The sequence below is a fragment of the Engystomops pustulosus genome, chromosome 1 (assembly GCF_040894005.1).
Source record: "Engystomops pustulosus chromosome 1, aEngPut4.maternal, whole genome shotgun sequence".
Lineage (NCBI taxonomy): Eukaryota > Metazoa > Chordata > Amphibia > Anura > Leptodactylidae > Engystomops > Engystomops pustulosus.
Window position 1 is genome coordinate 47671086 of NC_092411.1, and position 20608 is coordinate 47691693.

At 42.6% G+C, this 20608-nt stretch overlaps 1 protein-coding gene across 2 annotated transcripts in view; it reads right to left on the reverse strand.

Annotated features, from left to right (window-relative positions):
• SKIC3 (SKI3 subunit of superkiller complex) overlaps nucleotides 1-20608 on the reverse strand; it is a 75260-nt gene that overhangs the window by 39482 nt on the left and 15170 nt on the right. For both annotated transcript variants that reach the window (XM_072139746.1, XM_072139755.1), the window contains exons 9-18: nucleotides 18750-18890; nucleotides 15355-15456; nucleotides 15138-15277; nucleotides 7694-7780; nucleotides 6233-6336; nucleotides 5539-5665; nucleotides 3690-3869; nucleotides 3419-3543; nucleotides 1960-2213; nucleotides 786-888 (exon numbers count right to left, since the gene is read on the reverse strand). In XM_072139746.1, coding sequence (XP_071995847.1) covers nucleotides 786-888; nucleotides 1960-2213; nucleotides 3419-3543; nucleotides 3690-3869; nucleotides 5539-5665; nucleotides 6233-6336; nucleotides 7694-7780; nucleotides 15138-15277; nucleotides 15355-15456; nucleotides 18750-18890 — 1363 coding nt within the window. The remainder of the gene's footprint in view (nucleotides 1-785; nucleotides 889-1959; nucleotides 2214-3418; nucleotides 3544-3689; nucleotides 3870-5538; nucleotides 5666-6232; nucleotides 6337-7693; nucleotides 7781-15137; nucleotides 15278-15354; nucleotides 15457-18749; nucleotides 18891-20608) is intronic.

The following is a 20608-nucleotide window of genomic DNA, read 5'->3' on the forward strand; positions in this document are numbered from 1 at the left end:
AATCGGAAATATTCGGATAACCCGTTGGAAAAAAACGCAATTCGGGCCCTTAGTAAATGACCCCAATGTCTGGTGTGTTATTAAACAGGGCAATCACCCCTTTAATATCTTGTCAGGCTTGTGTTTCGAGATGTCCACTGAGATCTGCATTTTAAATCACATGTTTTTACTGTCATGTAAACAGTGGATATCTCCGGCTCTGTTTAACTTAGAAACACAATCTCCCCTAATACAATCTGTCGGACTGTGCACCGTTTTCGGTGATAAAACGGCTTGCATAGGTTTTAATAAGTGTGTGCGCTGGGATTGTGGCACACGCAACCCCTTTTGAGGCGCAGCTGCGCTGGCTTCCATGCGGCGCAAATTGGGGGGCATGCCATCGGTCAGTCCGATTCGGACTGAGCATGGGATTTAAGATTCAAATTGTGTCGCAAGCCCAAGCACTTACATGCACCACTAAAAAGATGGTGAACTCGTCGGACCTGAGCGTGGGAAGTGACACATTCATGATATGGGGCGCATGATCTTAGTAAATCACGGCACAGTGCATTATTGACAATGCACTTTCTGTAAACTCCGGTGACCCTGTAAGTAAATGTGCCCCATTATATTAAAGGGGAGATTATCCTCTTTAAGTGTACACCATGTTTCGAGAGATATGGCAGTTTAAAGTGTTCCATGTACATTCGTGCTATCCGCATAGGAAATGTGCGAATAAGATGTTTATAGCCATATAGCAGTTGTGAATGGGTTAAATAAGCAGTAAATAAGTCTTTAGTACCAACCGTGTCAGATACCCGAGAGCCCTTTCTATGGAATCCACAGCTTTGGCATCAAGGAAATCAGCAAGTGCACTTTTCGCAAGCATCAGGTGACATTCACCTAGACCTGTGAGACACATAGAGCCGCCCGTCATCACATTTACAGAACTAAGAGCAACTGGGACATGCTATCATTTCTGATAATTTACAAAGGTTTGGCAGTTTGTCATCCATACATACTCTATATATAGCAACCTCTGAAACTCTGTAATGATACTATAGATAAACCAAAGATGACATAACAGAATTTGACTGCAGAAGTTGGGAGGTGAGGTTTTCATTTTGTTTTGCCTTTCTAAACCTTTTCGAAATACACAATGGTGGACAACCCCTTTAAGAAACACAAGGCTATTACAAGCCTCGTCACAAGTTCTCTATGCAAAGTGTTCTGCTCTTCTGAACATCAAGATAATCAAGCTCATTTTTGCAAATAAGAGCTGGATTACCCAAGCTTCATGATGATCAGAGGATGGATCTTTACTATAAATGACATCCATGCTTCCTAATCAGGAACTTTACAGCCGCACTCAGAGGAGACTCTACATGAATGTAATGGATCAGGCACAGCAAGGGCAGCCATAGACTACCATGGGCCTATAGCATTACAGTTGGTCAGATCTAATAGAAATGAAGACTGCTACATGAGAAGAACATACCATTGATTCTTCTGAGGAATTTTGGAGAATTTACTGAAAAAAAAACTGCCGGAATACGTCTATGTGTTTCTTAGTTGTTTTCAATGAAAAGGGGACCACAGAGTCTGTGTGCATGACTTTACTGTATGGAAAGTGGATAGGGGATAACAAGGTTATAAGTGAGGTTTTGACTGCTGGAAACCACACAATCACAAGGAGGGAATCCTAGCGATTTGGAGAAAGGGTGGAGCGGATGGAGAACCATGCCTGTCCTGACTGCCATCCTGCTGCTTCACCCATTAGAGAGAATGGGACCCCTCTGGGAGTACCATTCTCAGGATCAACTTAAGTTGGCACTAACCCTTAATGTCCGGATGATCACTGGGGTCCCACTTATCATGAAAACAGGGGCTAAATGTCCCCTTCATGAATGGAATGACATCGACAAATGCACTCAATTTATATGGTAGAGGATGATGTTTTGTAATTGGAATATATACTACCTTTCAATGCCGGGACATATTCTCCAGACTTCTGTACGATATGTTGGTATTCGGTTACTGCTTCTGTGTAGGTGCCCAGGATCTGTTTGATGGATGCAATTTTGTAGGCACTGTACAATGAATCAGGGTTCAGCTCACTGGCTTTCATAAAGGATTTGAGAGCGGTAGAATAGCCCCCTCTGCTTAGATAGGCTTCTCCTAAACACTCCCAGCAGTTAGGGTCCTTGGGATCGGCCATCAGAGCGGCGTGCAAGCTAAACCATTACAGGAAAAAAATCAATAGATCAGCCAGATGATAGAAAACAAATGAATGACTTCACTTTACAATATTCCAATAAGAATCAAATGCTGGCTGTAAATGTCATGTGTATAGATTGGGGATAGAAAAGCGCAGATAAATGGTGAAGTGATTACTACTCTGCCAGAGGTTTGACACCATCCACACAACAGGACACACGTGTGTGAGAAAGGTCTGGAAACCCCTCGCTGAGATCAAGTGTGCTATGAAATCAGGGAGTAAAAGGCAACTGTGGACGCAATCAATGGCGCCCCCCGCTGACTGACGTCATCAAAGCCATTAGGTGTAGGAGGTATGAGAGAAATGCTCATATTCACCTAAAATTCTTTGAAGATTATGAGAAATATAAGGTGCCATACGTACACATGCAGAGATCTCAAAATAACAAACGATTGAAGGACAATCATTAATTAATCATTTCAGGAATTGGGGCTACAACAAAATGTGAAAATCATCCAAGTGCAGGTCCATAAGTATACAGTATATGGCAGGATAGAAAGGATATCAAACAGAAGGACAAGTAAATAATTAATTTTGTAGTGATGTTCACTCTGCGACTAGTAGGCTGCCTAATATGAATGGGCTCCAGGTTCTGGGAACAGTCCTTAAAGCAGTGTTCCCATTTCAGCAAATAAATGTTATTGTTAGTATAATGAAAAGTTACAATTATAATTTCCAATATACTTTCTTTATCAATTCCTCACAGTTTTCTAGATCTCTGCTTGCTGTCATTCCATAGCAGTGGTGGCAAACCTATGGCATGGACAGTCATGTCTGTGGACACCCCAGCACACAGTTCATCAACCTTGGCATCCTTCTACAGTACCAGACATGCCAGGACACGCGTTGCTCAGTGCAGTTTTAACCCCGTAGTGACACGGTCTGAAAAGGCTCTAGTGACAAGATATTTTTATGGTTATGGAGGTTATGCCATTAGAGCTATTCTGGCTCATTGACATAATTTTAAAACTTGAATTAAGTAGGACGGAGCCCGAGGAGAACAAATAAAAGAAAATAACCACAGTCACCCTGGTTCATAATGATGGATATTGATTTCCTTTAAGGCAATTGTGGGCATCAAGTGTGTTATGCTTTACTATTACAGTGAATACTACTATGGGGGATTTTTAGAAGTATTGATACAAAGGTTGAAGCACTTACTCAGACACAGCTTTGGAGTGCTGACCCATTCTTAGGTAGAACAAGCCTCGCCTGAGCCAGGCCCACTTTGCTGTTCCTGCGCTCACTCTCTCTGTTACACCTGACAAAATGGATAAAGCTGTGTCCTAGAAAGAAAGTATTTTATGACAATAAATATATATGACAATAAAAGCAACAGGCATTTTCTCAGGCAGATGTGTTTTGGGCTCTAAAACACGAGTAGATGACTTGAAGCATAAAACTTTTGAATATTGCAGAGATGTTGGATTACCATATCATTGAGCTCTACACTTAGATCCACCGCTTGTGCTCCCGATTCTCCATCGCTGCCATCCAGGTCAAATGCTTTCTTATAGCATCCACGAGCCCTGCACTTGTCACCAGCTACTTCTCGGTAGTAATGTCCCAGGTAACAAAACACTTTTGACATAAAGGGGTCAAGTTGGGCCGCCTGCACAATAATAAAATGGAAAGTACCTTAATCCATTTCAAGCCTTATACAAGCAAAATCTTTCTAAAAAGTGTAACAATGGATTTTGTATAAATATTACATCAAAAAAACCAACCGTGGTGCATTTCTTTTTACATTTTAATTAATGTGGGTTATATAGTGCCAATATATTCTGCAGGGTTAGACTACAAGCACACAAACTGTTTATGGGCCATAAAGAAAGGTCTGTGATCTGTGCTAGCCACTTATACATGGGGACGTGTGCTAGCCACTTATACACGGGGACGTGCGCTAGCCACTTATACACGGGGACGTGCGCTAGCCACTTATACACGGGGACGTGCGCTAGCCACTTATACACGGGGACGTGCGCTAGCCACTTATACACGGGGACGTGCGCTAGCCACTTATACACGGGGACGTGCGCTAGCCACTTATACACGGGGACGTGCGCTAGCCACTTATACACGGGGACGTGCGCTAGCCACTTATACACGGGGACGTGCGCTAGCCACTTATACACGGGGACGTGCGCTAGCCACTTATACACGGGGACGTGCGCTAGCCACTTATACACGGGGACGTGCGCTAGCCACTTATACACGGGGACGTGCGCTAGCCACTTATACACGGGGACGTGCGCTAGCCACTTATACACGGGGACGTGCGCTAGCCACTTATACACGGGGACGTGCGCTAGCCACTTATACACGGGGACGTGCGCTAGCCACTTATACACGGGGACGTGCGCTAGCCACTTATACACGGAGACATCCGCTAGCCACTTATACACGGAGACATCCGCTAGCCACTTATACACGGGGACATATTTTGCCACTTATAGAGTACTGCAGCAGAATACAACAGGAAAAAATATGTCAGGGCATATGCTTTATAAATATTACAATAATGTTTTGTGACCTTTATTCTTTTTAGACTCCACTTCCGTATAGTTTACAAGCTGATGGAACAAAGGGTACTTACAACAGCACAGAATAAGGGTCTATTATCAGATGGTGAATTAAGTTTTGGAATTAATAAAGAAAGAGCTAATGCCCATCCAATAGATTTGGATCAATGACGTCTGAAGTAACTGTATAATTGAAGCCTTTATTATTTGATCACCAGAAAGATACTTAGTTCTAACAATTTCAGTTTGGTTCCTGTCCAGTATAATTGTCTGCCCAGATGCTGGTGAGCATTATACACACACATGCAAATGGTCAAAAGAAGTAAAGAGCCACCACTGGGTTTGTGTGTTACCATGACAGTGCAGGGAAATGCATTTGTTTGCTTGTCTATTCCTTTCATATTCTCAAAAAACACTTAAGTTTTAATGATATCAGCCTCTCTGAAACCCCCCATGCTTCTAATCCTACTTAAAGACAAGAGAATTAACACAGGTGCACATGTGGCCCTATAATCTTCACGTGTATCACAATAATCAAAATAATGTAAACTATTATATTTATAATTTATGTAATATATCATGCATTAATGAGTCATGAATTCATAAATGTGCAAAAAAATACATGGAAAGGGCATGGACATTATATAAGTTCTGAAGGATTAAAAGAAACCTAAGTTAGTGTCAATGTAAAAAAAAAAACCACTGTACCTAAGCATTAAGATAAAAATAGTGAATACAACTTATTACAACTAAAATTACCTTTAAAAACTGTGTTACCGCCTTCGTTTTATCTCGCTTGGTCTCTTCATTCATAAACCAGTAAGTTAAACCAAGGTAGAAATAGTAGTTGGCAACTGCAGGATTCTTTTCAATCGCATGTAAAAAACTAAAAAAAATAAAACACAGTTTTTTAAAATGGCAAGAAGCTGTCTCCCATAGCTTTTTTAGACACTGCGTCCAGATTATGGCTGCCTGTATCAGTGTGTGTGCACAGAAGTTCTCAAACACTGTATATGAAGGGGTAATCTGGACTCCCATTGTCCCTCCCAGGAATCCTGTCACAATTTATTCAATGATCCCATAAATCATATAAACCTATCACAGGGCCTCACATTCCATAGGCTGCAGAATTTGCCTTAATAATACAAATATAAAGCATGTGGCCTTCCCGGAATACATTGTGGGGCACATTTATCATACAATGGGGCTAAGTACACTGTCTTATAATGGTGCCCCTGGAAACTGCTTGATCTATTAGGAGGCTCCGGCTTCTTGATAAATCTCGATGGGCATCTGCACCGGTGGAACACTCCAACACCAGGTCAAACACAACGCCTGCAACGGAACGGACCACTCCCCCTTCACACTCCTCCACGCCCACTTAACGTGGAGGTGGCGTAATAAGGGAAATAGGTGCAATTCCCGTTAAATGTAGCCCTGTATGTTTTCATACCTTTTCTTTGCCTCTGTGTAGTTCTTTTGGATGTAATACAGCCGACCCTCCAAAAAATGTGCTTCTGCAAACTCAGGATGTGTCTGTCGGAGTCGCAAAGAGACCTGATAAAAAAAAAAAAAGAGCAAATGCTAAACACAGAATAACAAAATCTACTCAAACTACCATCTTACTCTATATTTCTTCTGCTGGAAGCACTACTGCATTCCCTGCTCTACGTGAAAAACTCCATATTATTGTTACATAAGTGATGGATAGAAGAACAACTCATAAGGATTGAATCCCAGCTTTTATCTTGTTGATCCATTACATTTATTGTTGCAAAATTACTCTTTCTTTCTTATGTAAATGAGCTTCGCCACTGAAGTGAGGAATTAGGAACCCCCCCCCCCCCCCATCTCCTCCCCTTGTTCTTTTTTCTATGTACAGTAAATAATTGTATTGGCAGTTATTTTGTTTTATCTGCTGCCTAGGAGAGACACAGATAAGGCAGCAGCTACATGAAGTTCTAGCTCCCTTCCTCAAGACAGAGGGTTGCATCCTGTAACCTTCCCTCAGCACACACTGCAGCTAAAACAGTTCTGTGAGGATGAGAATGGTGCTGGGGGGGGATGGGCAGCCTGTGACCCCCTGCTCCTCCCAGCACAATGACCTGGCTGTGCAGGAAAGTCATGAATAAGTCGGACCTCAACTTCAGGGTAGACACTGATAAGACTCACTGCAGGTCAATTGCATACAACTTTAAGAGCATGTCAGTTTATGAAAATATATTTCTTTTTTTGGGGGTTCATTTGACTGACAGATTCGCTTTAAGGAATGTTCGCTAAACATTTAAAAGACTTTCAAGAATTTTCAATTAAAAATACAGCAATGTATATTACACTCAGGGTTCTACTGCCACTTGTGCCACTTACATGCAGTATGTTTTATTGTTTCGCTGATGTATTAAATAAAAAAATCTTTTTCACATATAAAAGTTAAAGGGAACCTGTCACCAGGAACCTGATTTTCACTAAAAACTGTTTACAGAAGCCCATCACACCTGTATTGCAAATCTGCCTTTCTGCCTTCTCTGAGCATTTGCATTACAATATAATTGTGTGTTATAACTTAACTGGCTTCCTGACAGAATCTTCTGTGTAGTCCTAGGGGGTGACTTGTCAGTGCTGCTCCTCAGCTCTCAGCCCCCACCGTTGTGCTCCTGTCACATGTTATTTTTTGAAATGTATAGAAACCAAAGCCCAACCCCAGAGGTTTCTGTTATGAATGCAAATGCTTAGTGAAGGCATAAAATCATATTTGCAATGCAGATGGGCTTCTGCAACCTGTCATTAGTGAAAATTAGGTCACCGTTGACAGGTTTCCTTTAAAAAAAATTAACACAGAATTAAGAGAAATTAAATTTAACAAAGTCAACAGAAAAGTGACACTCCACATTAACAACAAGGAGGCAGTTCTTACCTTTGATGCTTCTTCTAATGATCCTTTCTTTAAATACACCTGGCATTTTAGGGCAATAAGCACTGGATCATCTTCTTTACCGGAAATCTAAAAGAAAAAAAAAGATGAAACGTATAAACATATCTGATACATCCAACAAACCTATAATATTTTATTAATTACCGTATTTTCCGGACTATAAGGCGCACTTAAAAGCCTTGGATTTCCTTGGAAATCCAAAGTGCGCCTTATAGTCCGGTGTGCCCTATCTATGGCACAGGGCAGCGGACCATACTTACATAGGTCCCCGCTACCGGAGACTGGAGACAGCAGATCTCCAGCGGGAACTGCAGACCACGCGGCACGAACAACTTCTGCCGCGTGGTCTGCAGTTCCCGCTGGAGATCTGCTGTCTCCGGTAGAGGGGACCTATGTAAGTATGGTCCGCTGCCCTCCTCCACCTCCCCCTCACCTTCGCCGCGTCTCGTCGGGTCTCGTCTTCGGGTCGCGTCTCTTCTCCGCGTCGCGTCTCCGCTCCGCCCCCGGACCTCCGACACGCCCCCGGACCCCGCGCCTTATAGTCCGATGCGCCTTATATATGGAAATATTACATATATAAGGCGCATCGGACTAATGCGCCTTATATTCCGGTGCGCCTAATGGCCCGGAAAATACGGTACATAAATCAGAGTATCCGCAGTATTAATATACAGATATGCAGTTTGTTTCCATATCTTTCATGAAAATTAAAAGGAATTTCCTGGCTATATTTCTCTGGCTTCTCCTCATTTCATTTTATCTGTTTTTAACAAGAGCTACAGTTTAAATTATGTCCCCGCAGGTCTGCCTCATCGGTATTCTAAATGAGATAGTCCATGGTCATTATGACAAGATTTTCTTCTGCTTCGTCTTTTATTATGCCCTCAAGGTGCAGAATATGACCTGGAAGGACCAAGAGCCCCCTCCTCTGAGGTGACGGATCCTGCTTATTAATCGCATTATCCACCTCGTTCAGTGTATATTAACAGGAAGTGTTGGAGCTCATCTAGTCACGATGATACCGGAACTCTCATTCGACTGCATAAATGTCTGTAAATTTGTATCTTCCCCTAAGTTTTATGGTATGTTTGTTGTTTGTGTATGTTGTCATGTACCCTGTTTCCCCTAAAATAAGACAACCCCCGAAAATAAGACCTAGTACAATTTTGTTCAGGCTTTGAAATAAAAGGCCTCCCCAGAAAATAAGACCTAGTGGCAGCCATTGCAGCAGCTCCCCCCAGACTGTGCATTAGTATTAGTAGATCATTTAGATACAGCAAGAGGTTGTGACATGGGGGAAGATATCATGGGATAAAATCACTGACTGTTGTGCTGCAAATGTGATCCCAGCAGCTACAAGAATAAGGAGGGGTCATTTATGGAAATTGTGAATTAGATTACTCACCGGTAATTCTATTTCCGTTAGTCCACCATGACGGCCCAACCTGGAGGATGCCCCTTGACCTCTGCAGGGACAGGAAGAAGAGAGGTTAAATGCTCCCCCCCTTGCATCCTTCCGCCAGTGATTACAAAATAACCATGCTGAGGAAGATACAACCAGATTTATTTAGTATGTTTGCTCCACATACAAAGGAAAATTATCTGGAAATAACAACACAAAGAAAGGAATAAATCCAGCTGGGAGGGAAAATATATAGGCCGTCATGGTGGACTAACGGAAATAGAATTACCGGTGAGTAATCTAATTCACAATTTCCGCTTCGTCCCCCATGACGGCCCAACCTGGAGACTTACAAAATTAGTAAGCTTTTTTAGGGAGGGATTACAGCCTGTAACACCTTGCGTCCAAATGATAGGTCTTTTGACAAGTGCAAGTCCAGCCTATAATGCTTGGAGAATGTCGTGGATGAAGACCACGTTGCAGCTCTGCAAATCTGATCTAGTGACGCTCCTCTTCTTTCCGCCCAAGAAGTGGACATAGCCCTGGTCGAGTGAGCTCGGATTCCTGCTGGTATCGGGCTTTTCTGTAGGTCGTAACATGAGGCAATTGCCAGTCTCAGCCATCTTGCAATAGTCGCCTTCGACGCCTTCCTCCCCTTATTTTTCCCCTGAAATTGGATGAAAAGGTTAGAGTCAATACGCCAGGCCTCTGTAATCTGTAGGTATTTTAGGACAGAACGTCTTACATCCAAAGAACTCCATTCGCGTTCTCTTGCCGAAGAAGGGTTCTCACAGAAGGAGGGTAGGATAATCTCCTGATTCCTATGAAAGTCAGAAACCACCTTGGGAACAAAATTTGGATTCAACATCAAAACAATTCTATCATCTAGAATTTTCATGTAGGGTTCCCTAATTGATATAGCCTGAAGTTCACCTAACCTTCTAGCAGAAGTGATGGCTATCAGGAAAACTGTCTTAAGTGTCAGGTTTTTAACACTGGAGGAATCAATAGGTTCAAATGGTTCCTTCATTAAGGCATTCAAAACTAGAGTTAAGTCCCATGCTGATGATTTTTTGACAGTCTGAGGCTTTAACCTAGAGGCAGCTTTAATAAATCTCTTGACCCACCTGTGCTCGATGAGAGGCTGGTCGAAGAAGACACTAAGCGCCGACACCTGGACCTTCAGGGTGCTGGTAGACAAACCCAACTCCAAACCCTTCTGAAGAAATTCAAGCACCTGCAAAATATTAAGGTTAGCTTGGGAAGGTGGACTGTCCTTACAGAAGGAACAGAACCTCTTCCATATCTTATGATAGATGGCAAAGGTGACTGGTTTTCTACTTGCCTTCAGGGTCTTGATGACTTCAGATGAGAGTCCCTGAGAGCTTAAGAAGCTGGATTCAGGATCCAGGCAAACAGCTGTAATTTCCCTGGGTTTGGATGATGGATTGGACCCTGATGTAGAAGGTCCTCTGATAGCGGAAGAATGACTGGATTCTCTGGTGACATCTTCTTCAAGAGTGGGTACCAGCTTTTCTTCGGCCAGTTCGGGCAGATGAAGATGGCTCTGGTATTTTCCTGAAATATTTTCCTCAGGACCCTGGCGATCAGGGGAATTGGGGGGAAGGCGTAGACTAGTGGAATGTCCCAGGAGTGAGAGAAGGCGTCCAGCCGTTCCCTGTTCTCCCCTTTTTCCAGAGAAAAATAATGCAGGCATTTGGTATTCTCCCTTGTTGCGAACAAGTCCACTAGAGGATAACCCCACAAAGATGTTAGCCCCTGGAAGATCTCCTCCTTGAGGCTCCACTCGTTTGGTAGGATCTTTCTTCTGCTTAGAAAGTCTGCCCTTGAATTCTCCGTGCCCTTTAGATGAGTGGCAGAAATTGACAGAGTGTGTTGTTCTGCCCACAAAAATATTTTCCGAGCTAGGGTACTCAGGAGAGGAGACCTGGTTCCTCCTTGTCTTTTTATGTAGGAGACCGTAGTTGTATTGTCTGATAGAATTAGGAGGTGTTGGTGGGCAAGAAGAGGAGTGTTCGCGCTGAGTGCTTCCCATACTGCTTGCAACTCTCGGAAATTTGAGGATCTTCTTGTAATCTCCTCTGTCCAGGTACCCTGGGAAAATTGCTGAGGCATCACTGCCCCCCAGCCCCTCTGGCTCGCGTCTGTCTGGATTGGGATGTAAGGGCTGTTTGACCAGAAGATCCCTTTCCTCAGATTTCCGTCTTCCAACCACCATAGCAGGTCCTCCTTGACGGCAGGTGGGATTGGGATTTTCCTGTCCAGATCCTCCTGTTTTCTGTTCCAGGATCTTAAGATCCATCCCTGGAGTATTCTGGAATGGGCCTGACACCAGGCTACCGAGGAGATGCAGGCTGTTAGGGAGCCCAGAATCTTCATAGCTTCTCTGATAGAGATCACTGACTTTCTCCTGAACCTTGTTATCAGATCCTTGATGTGGTCTCCTTTGTCCTGTGGAAGGAACGACATTTGGTAAACTGAGTTCAGGTTTACACCCAGGAATTTCCTCACAGTAGCTGGGGAAAGTTCTGACTTCTGGTAGTTTACTATCCATCCCAGTCTTTTTAAGGTTTCTAGGGTGAGATCTCTGGAGAAGAGTAAGCTCCCCCTGTCTTGGCCAACAATAAGCAGGTCTAGGTACGGGACGATCAGTACGTCCTGTAGTCTGAGAGACGCCACCACCTCTGCCATCACCTTTGTAAAGGTCCTTGGTGCAGAAGATATTCCGAAGGGGAGTGCACAGAATTGAAAGTGTAGTGTAGCACCCTCTGGAGACAAGACAGAAAACCTTAAAAACCTTTGTGAGAAATGGTGTATAGGGATGTGATAATATGCATCCTTTAAGTCTATAGTGCACATTAATGCATCTTGGTGAATAATGTGTGTGGCTGATCTTACCGACTCCATCCTGAATTTCCGGTAGACGATAAACTCGTTGAGACCTCTCAGGTTGATGATTAGTCGGTTTGTGCCATTCGGTTTCTTTACCAAAAAAAGAGAAGAGTAAAAACCGGATTTCTCTTGATCCTGTGGAACAGGTATAATCACTCCAGAAGACAAAAGAGAAGCTACTTCTTGCCATATTAAGCTGTGGGATGTAAGTGACATGGAAGGTGAAGGTGGCATATATTTCGTAGGGGGAAGTCTGAGGAATTCGATGTTGTAACCATGCAGTAATATATCTAAGACCCAGGGATTTGAAGTGACCTGTGTCCATTCTCCTCTGAATCTTAGCAACCTTCCCCCTACTATGGCATCATTGTTTTTTGTTTCTATTAGGGTCTGTTGGGGTGGAGAACAGAAACCCTCTCCCTTTACCTCCTTTCGGGTAGCTCCAGCGTCCCCTTTTCCCTTTATCCTTGTAGGAATCCTTTTGAAGTCCCGAAAGGGCTGCTTCTTGGGTATCGATCTCTCAGGGAAGCCCTTTTTCTTATCTGATGCTCTCTCAAGTATAGCATCCAACTCTGGGCCAAACACAAACTCCCCTGAGAAGGGAAGACTGCACAGCTTTGCCTTGGATCTAATGTCCCCGTTCCACTGTTTTAGCCACAGCGCCCATCGGGTAGAGTTAGTAAGTGCTCCCTCCTTTGAAGCGAAACGAATTCCCTCGGCAGCAGAATCTGCGAGGAAGGCTGTTGCAGATTTCAGCAAAGGAAAGTTCTCCAAGATAGTTGATCTCGGAGTCCCCTCCTTGATGTGGGATTCCAACTCATTCAGCCAGTACAGCAAGTTCCTTGCGACTGAGGTGGAAGCCAAGTTAGTTTTCAGACTGAGCATGGAGGTCTCCCAGGCCTTTCTCAACAGGGAGTCAGACTTCCTGTCCATAGGGTCCTTTAATTGGGCCGCGTCCTCAAAAGGAAGGTCAGTCTTCTTTACTATTTTGGTAACTTGCACATCCATCTTTGGACAAGTGTCCCATACTTTAGACTCCTCGGGCTCGAAAACAAGTCTCTTTTTAAAGTTTTTGGACACGATAACCCTTTTTTCTGGCTCTTGCCACTCCTCAGAAACCAGCTCCTTTAACGTGTCATTCAGGGGAAACACCCTCTGGCGTTTTGCCTTCAGTCCCCCAAAAAGTTCCTCCTCTTTAGATCTAGGGGGAAGAATCTCCTCGATTTCCAAGGTCTGTCTAATTGCTTTTAAGAGACCATCGAGTTCCTCAAACTGAAACAGATGACGTGAATCTTCTGTTTTTTGTGAATCCGTAGGATCATCATCTTCTACGTATGAGCAAGAGGGAGCTTCAGAATCATCCCCCCCCTCAGATATAGAAGAATCCGGCTCCACTCTAGGTTTCTTACTCGGTGGAGGCCTGGACGTAGCAGCGGCCACTGAAGAGCTTATTTTCTCCTCGATAAACCCCTTTAATTCATCTAAGAAGGATGTCTTTTCCTCTCTCATAAAATTGTCGATGCAAGACTTGCAAATCGGCTTTTTGTATGAGTCGGACATAGAGTGGGCACACATGTTACACTTTCTAAGCCGGCTTTTCTCGGGTTTTTCCGACCTGCTCGTCTTATCCCCTTTATCCTCCTTGCCTTTCGCTTTAGACCCTTGGTCTTTCTCCTGAAAGGGCAAGCGGAGGATAATAAATGACCCACTATTTTTACACACAGTAAAAAACCCAAACCTGCACAAAAGTCCCACTTACAGAAACCGGAGGATGCAGGAGGGTAGGGTCTGCCTCGTCAGCCATCATAAGAGCCGTGGAAGCGCACAGGAAAATTTCAGAAATACACAGCACAGGAAACCAGCACCGCAGCGTCACGCACAGATCTTAGACCTGAGATCAGCGTGACTACCTGCTCCAGGTGACGTTAAATACCTTAATGGGGAGCCCATCCCCCTGTAGAGTTCGTCTGCGCCGCGCTCCCGTTCCCAGGGATGCATTGCGGTCCTGTGAGCCGCCACTTCCGGTCGCGACCGGAAGTCGTCATCGGACCTCGGGGGACGCCGGGAAATGTAGTTTTTTCGGCCGCCGCGCGCTCACACACGGATCGCGGAGCGGCGGCCAGGACGAACGGACTGGAAGGGCGGCGAAAGGGAGGACACAAGGCCGACCGAACGCCCCAGCCCGCCGGGATTTAGCCAGCCAGGACTACCCGTAAGTTTACTTCGTCCCCCCCCCCCTGGAGGAGAGAGGGCACCTCTCTTGTCCTGCCTCGGCAGGGACAGGAAGAACACTGGCGGGAGGATGCAAGGGGGGGAGCATTTAACCTCTCTTCTTCCTGTCCCTGCAGAGGTCAAGGGGCATCCTCCAGGTTGGGCCGTCATGGGGGACGAAGCGGAAAGTTCTTTTACTAAACATGAGAGATTGGGGCCAATGATTCTAATAGAAATGGAGTCACAAAAAATACAGCAGGAAATTCAGAGTTTGGAGAGTCATAAGGATATTAGAGAAGTTGAATGTTTTTGTTGATTGATAAACGTAAATTCTTGATCATGGAAAAATAAGACGTCCCCTGAAAATAAGTCCTAGTGCCTCTTTAGGAATAAAAATTAATATAAGACACTGTCTTATTTTCGGGGGAAACAGGGTATTTGTGTAGTCATGTGGGTGCATCTGGTTGCGTATATGTGTGTGTAGTTGTTTCTACGGTAAACTTATTCTCTTGACATGACAAATAGCATGTGACTTAACGTATCTCCTGGTTTACATGTGTTACTCTTGTGGGAAATTGGCCATATTTATATTATATTGTCCATATGTATATTTAATCTTTTACTGGAAAAACGCAAGAATAAATACTATTAAAAAAATGTATCTACTAGTCCCGTGGGACATCATTCAAACCAGCAGGGGGTATTGTATCAGGCTGGTTATCCTCTCCCATAACTCCTTACAGCATACAAATGACTTTTTCTATGCAATGCTAAATGTCTTGAATATACATGTCCTAGGTAACAGGACAATAGCAGTTTGTGGATAGTTTTAGAAAAGGAAAAGACTAATATCTTGTAAACCACAATATTCGCCAATTAAACAGCATTTCACAAAAATACCTGGTTCAAGATTTGCAATATCTCCTCAGAGTGATCCCCATCTGTACACTCCAGCAAAGCCTCAGCTTTCAGTCTAAGAGCACGATCCTTCAGCTTAGAGTCTCCATGACAAAGCTTATCCTGGGATAGAAATTTGATGGCTAAAGAAAGAAAATAAATGCATTATTATTAAATTAAAATAATGTGTTTCAACTAAACCCTAGGAAATGCTCCTCACCTTGTTCACAGGAAAAGGCAGCCTTCTCGTGTCTGTGTACTTTCAGCTGAGCTTCAGCAAGGAAGTACCAGGCGCTGGGACATGAGCTCATCTGCTGGACTCCTGGGAAAGCATGTTCATCATTGTAGGCATACAGTATATATAGATACTCATGTTAACAGAACATATTTTCAAAACCCACTGGAAGTCAAAGTGGAGGTTAAGAAGAACCTGTCACCACATTTTCACATTTACAGCTAGTGGCAGGATTCAGAGACCTACTAACTAATACACTTCTTTTAGCTAAATAATTGTTATATTAACATCAACTCTATCTTATATTCCCTGGCATCAGAGACGACTTTTCCTGTTTGGGTGACCCCTCCCATCTACACCTTCTCTTGTCCTATGCCTCTTCTCAACATGTCATGTAACCAGGGTGACATCATCACAGGTCCTTTAGCCTCCTAACATTAGCAAACTGTACCCTATGCATATATCTAATGAAATCACAGCAGCCTCCATGGACTTCTACTCCTCCTCATCCTCCATGGAGGCATGCTGTAATTCATGTGATCAGATACATCCATGAGGTAGATGTCACAGATGCAACATGACCTTAGATGATGTTACCCTGGTCACATGACTTTAAGTGCCCAATGATGTAACAGAGCTCTCCATACCGCAGAATATCATAGTCTGTCAATCATGAACAAGGAGGCAGGGCAATGCAAGCAAAATTAAATATGCATGACTCAACTAGTGTGACTGACTCACATCAGTCGAGTACAAACTGATTTTTGTAACATTGCAGCCATAGAAAGCATTTAGGGATAAGGGCAATTAATTTTCAATATAGTTTTTAATGCAGTCTTTATTTTGGGTGGGTTAATTTGCATGATAGGTTCTCTTTAACAGATTCACTGTATGCCATCCTACAGCTGTAGAAGAATAGTCACCCAGTGCTCTGCTCAGTGCAGAGGCTGCTGTAATCACAGGACTTTATTACACAGCAGGATTACTTTACAGATTATTCAACAAAGGCAGATAGGACCAATGTCACGGCAAGGTTAATTAAATTAGAACACGATAAATCACTGTTGGTGTTAACTTAACTTTTAATGTAACTTTATTAAAATTAATGCAAAAAAAATACAGTGATTTGTGCTCAACAAAAAATAATTAAAATTACAGTTCGCCTCAGTATTATATAATTAATTAAATTTTCGGAGGATAAATTTCCCTTTTCATATATTGTGGAAACCTAAGCAATTAGCTCCCACTGGGCGCCCTTTACTTGGATATGACAAATAGCGCTGACACTAAGGTCTATGACTGTAGAATTAAAGGATATCTACCACGAGGATGAAGGATTGTGAACCCAGCACACTGACATACTGGTGTGTGCCCCCTCTGGATCTGCTCTTCTTTGATCTTCTTATTCCCTGGTTTTTACAAAAAAAGGCTTTTAAAATTATGCAAACGAGCCTTCGGAGCTCCAGGCTCCATAGATCTTTATAGAGCCTAGAGCCCCTAAAGCTCACTTGCATAATTTTTAAAGCCTTTTTTCTTAAAAACCAGGGCATAAGAAAATAAAAGAAGAGCAGATCCTGTCAGAGGGGACACACACCAGTATGTTAGTGTGCTTGGTTTACAATCTTTCATGCTGGTGGTAGATGTCCTTTAAGTTATAACAAATTCAGATGTGATTATAATCTCAGGCTCTTAGTTAAAGTGTCAGTTATGACAAGTATTCAGCTGTCATGTTGTTCAGATCCCCCCACCTCCCTGACATGTTTTGCCAGTGAACTGGCTTCATCAGGGGTTTAGGGCTAATAAGGAGCACAGAGCCAACAAGCTAAGGATATTAAGATTATATTCCGCCCATCACAAAATCTATTTTTTTTTTTTGGGATGGCTGAGTATAATCTTTATATCCTTTGCTTGTAGTTGCAGCATTATTTATCATTAGCCCTAAAGCCCTGATGAAGCCAGTTCACTGGCAAAACATGTTGGCGGGGGGGGGGGGGGGCTTATAATGTTGAAATTTTAAATTGTAGTTCAGCCTTTAGTAATCATTACTAATCCCTATCTAGGACTAGTCATTGATCGAAGCTAATAGCAAATTATAGTGTGCAATATCACCTGCCATATACTTGTGATAATTGACAGCTTAACTAAGAGCCTGAGATTAAAATCAGATCTGAATATGTTATAACCTACTGTCAGCGCCAACTGTTAGATGCCAAGTACAGGCGCCCAGCGGGAACTAATTGAACACGTTTCCACAATATACAAACAGGAATATTTATCCTACAAAAAAAAAGACATTTTTCATAACACTAAGGCGAATAGTCATTTTAATTATTTTCTTGTTGAACACAAATCACAGTATTGTTTTTCATGAATTTTTATAAAGTGACATTAAAATTTACGTTTTAGAATGTCTGGTTATGGGCTCTGACAGTGGTTTATCATGTTCTAAATTCCTTTACAGACACACTGATAGGGTGAAATCTCCTGTTTGAGTAAGATATTCAGATTATTTGGCATTACCTGTGTATCTATATATATTATATCTATCTATCTATCTATCTATCTATCTATATCTATATATATATATATATATATATATATATATATATATATATATATATCTCTTTCTAACATGTCATAAGTACTGGGCAGTGAACTACTGTGTTTTGTCTTTTTTTTTTTTGTGTCCCCCTGCAACAAAGCGCGGATGTAAATAAAGTCACATACTGCTCAGGTCGCTCTTAAATTGTAATAATAATATGTGCTGACTCTTAAGGGTAGCCTGGTAACCTGTCATAAAGGACAGTCACAATAAACCTTACGTGCAGAGCCAGTGTCCTGGCTTAAAGGGGTTTGATTTTGAAACTTCTCAAATTTTAATCCACCTTTAAATCTGCCTCCTCCCACAGGTAAAATAATTCCCTTTTCTTGCCTAAGTTGGCCTGACCCATCACCATTGCTTGCCCATGCCCATCGTGGTGGATAAACTGGAGAGAAGATCTGCAGTTTCCCACTCAGTGCTCACTGGTTGATACATCATGCAGTGAGAGGGACAGTATTCTGGTAAGTACAGGAAGTGGATAGGGAGAGGACTTCCTGTCTGCTTCGGCTGAGATTTGAAGAGACACAGAGCTTTCAATCAAAAGAACGAGGTGTCTGGGAGGAAGACGCATGAGTGGACTGATGTCTACTCATTAGCATATCAGAAAAATGACTGTAACTAAGGTACAGTGCCTCAGTGGCAAATCATTTTTGATGATATGGGGAGGACTTTTAACCCTTTAACAGCTGGTATTACTGGTGTGAGGGGTAAAATTTTGGTGACAGGTCCTCTTTAATGCACAGTACTTGACACATTTGCAATGAAGATGTTATTTTACCTTGGGAAAGCTTTTCTTGAGCCATGTCATACTTTTTATCGTGCAGAGCTTTGACACCTATTCCGATAAGGCCAGAAGCATTGGTTGGCTCCATTTCCAGCAGCCTATTGTAACACCTTACCGCTTCTTCACTGGCGTCCCCTGCACATGGCGACAGGAAAAGATGGACACGATTAATAATTGCACTTCATAATATGGATTTTTAGCTTGGAAAGCCATTACAAATACATTTCCTAACTTAACCATCCCTGTTCTTGTTCAGGAATAGTGACCCCGGCCTCTTAAAAGTTGTAAAAAATGGAATGCACTTTTGAAAGATATTTTTATCATTCATCGAAAGCCATTCAAACAATGCGCTCGCCATGCATACTGAATTCAATATTATTTTACTTTCTCATGAAGTGAAAAAGGCAAACATTTTAAAGAAATAGTCTCTCAAATGTAAATAGTCCGTCCAACCTGAGTAAGCAGAGAAGCTTTAGGATCCAGAACTGGCGTGAGAACAAGGCAGTGCAACATTTCAGAGATCGGACGCTTTCTCAAGCTTTCCCTTGAGAAAAGGTCCAGTCCCTTAAATAAATATGCTGCACCCTAAAGGGACTGATAGCAACTTTTTTTCAATACACTACCGATTTTGGTTTGAAAAATATGGACAAAGGACACACAGATCTTCGAAAACCCATCCAAAGGTCATCCTCATGAAGGCTAGCTTATTTTCTTAATAAAGCTTAGATAACACAAGACACTTTTCAGAATGGATATTTATTCCATATGATGAGTGATACACAGCTGGCAATGATTCGCAAGGCAGTAGAGAGGACAAACAATTATGTATTGTAGTTTTGAAGAGCTTTATGTGGTGCACCATGTACACCATGTTCATCCCGGTATGTGGAAAATAATATGCACCTGCTTTCTATCTATACTAAATAAACACAATTACGAGAATTACACACAGGCTTCTGTATTGACAGTCATCCGTGGCTTCCCCCATACAGGAAGATTGCACTCTGCACTCATATTATTCATTGCTAATTCTTCGCATGAAAAAACGGACTGAAGCACACAACTATACAGCTTCATGTACCTGGTGAGTTGCATGGTATCATAATACATTACCAATAGAAAATCACCATACTGTACACCAACTACTTTAGAGCCCAGTCATAATAATGGCTCTATGTTAAATGTGGGTAAATTTAAATTTCTATTCACACCATGGCGCTTTTTATTCTCTGCATTTTAAGGGCATTTTAAAAATGGCTTTAAATGTGCAATTGTATTGTGATAATAAGATGATAATCTGGTCAATAAGGTTTAATGCTTACTGTACGGTACAAGTATGTAGATCAGCAGCATCTAAATCAACTAATTTGTGCACAAAAAAACAAAACAAAAAAGTAAAACGCTCTTAAAGGGGTTGTTCCATTGTAGCAAGTTAAGCCATATCCATTTGCTGATTGGTAGGGGTCCTAGTGATGAGACCCCCACAAATCACGAGAATGTATGTACCACGTTGCACCCCAAGATAGCCAGATCTGCTGGTTGCGCATGTGTGGACTGCCCCGTTCATTTCTATGGAGCTGATGGAGATATCCGAGTGCTGTACTCCATTGAGATGAACGGGGCAGCCCAGGCCTGCATGATCGGCTGCTCTGGTCGTCTCAGGGTGACAATTGGGTGCAGCGGTCCCCCATTCTCGTGATCTGTGGGTGTCCCACCACTGAGACCCCCACTGACCAGCAAATAAGACCCTAGCTTGCTACAATGGGACAACCCCTCTAAATCTGTCCCCGAAACATACATTTTACTTTACTAAAAGTGCTATAAAGAAAACTGAGCAAAGATCCAAAATACTT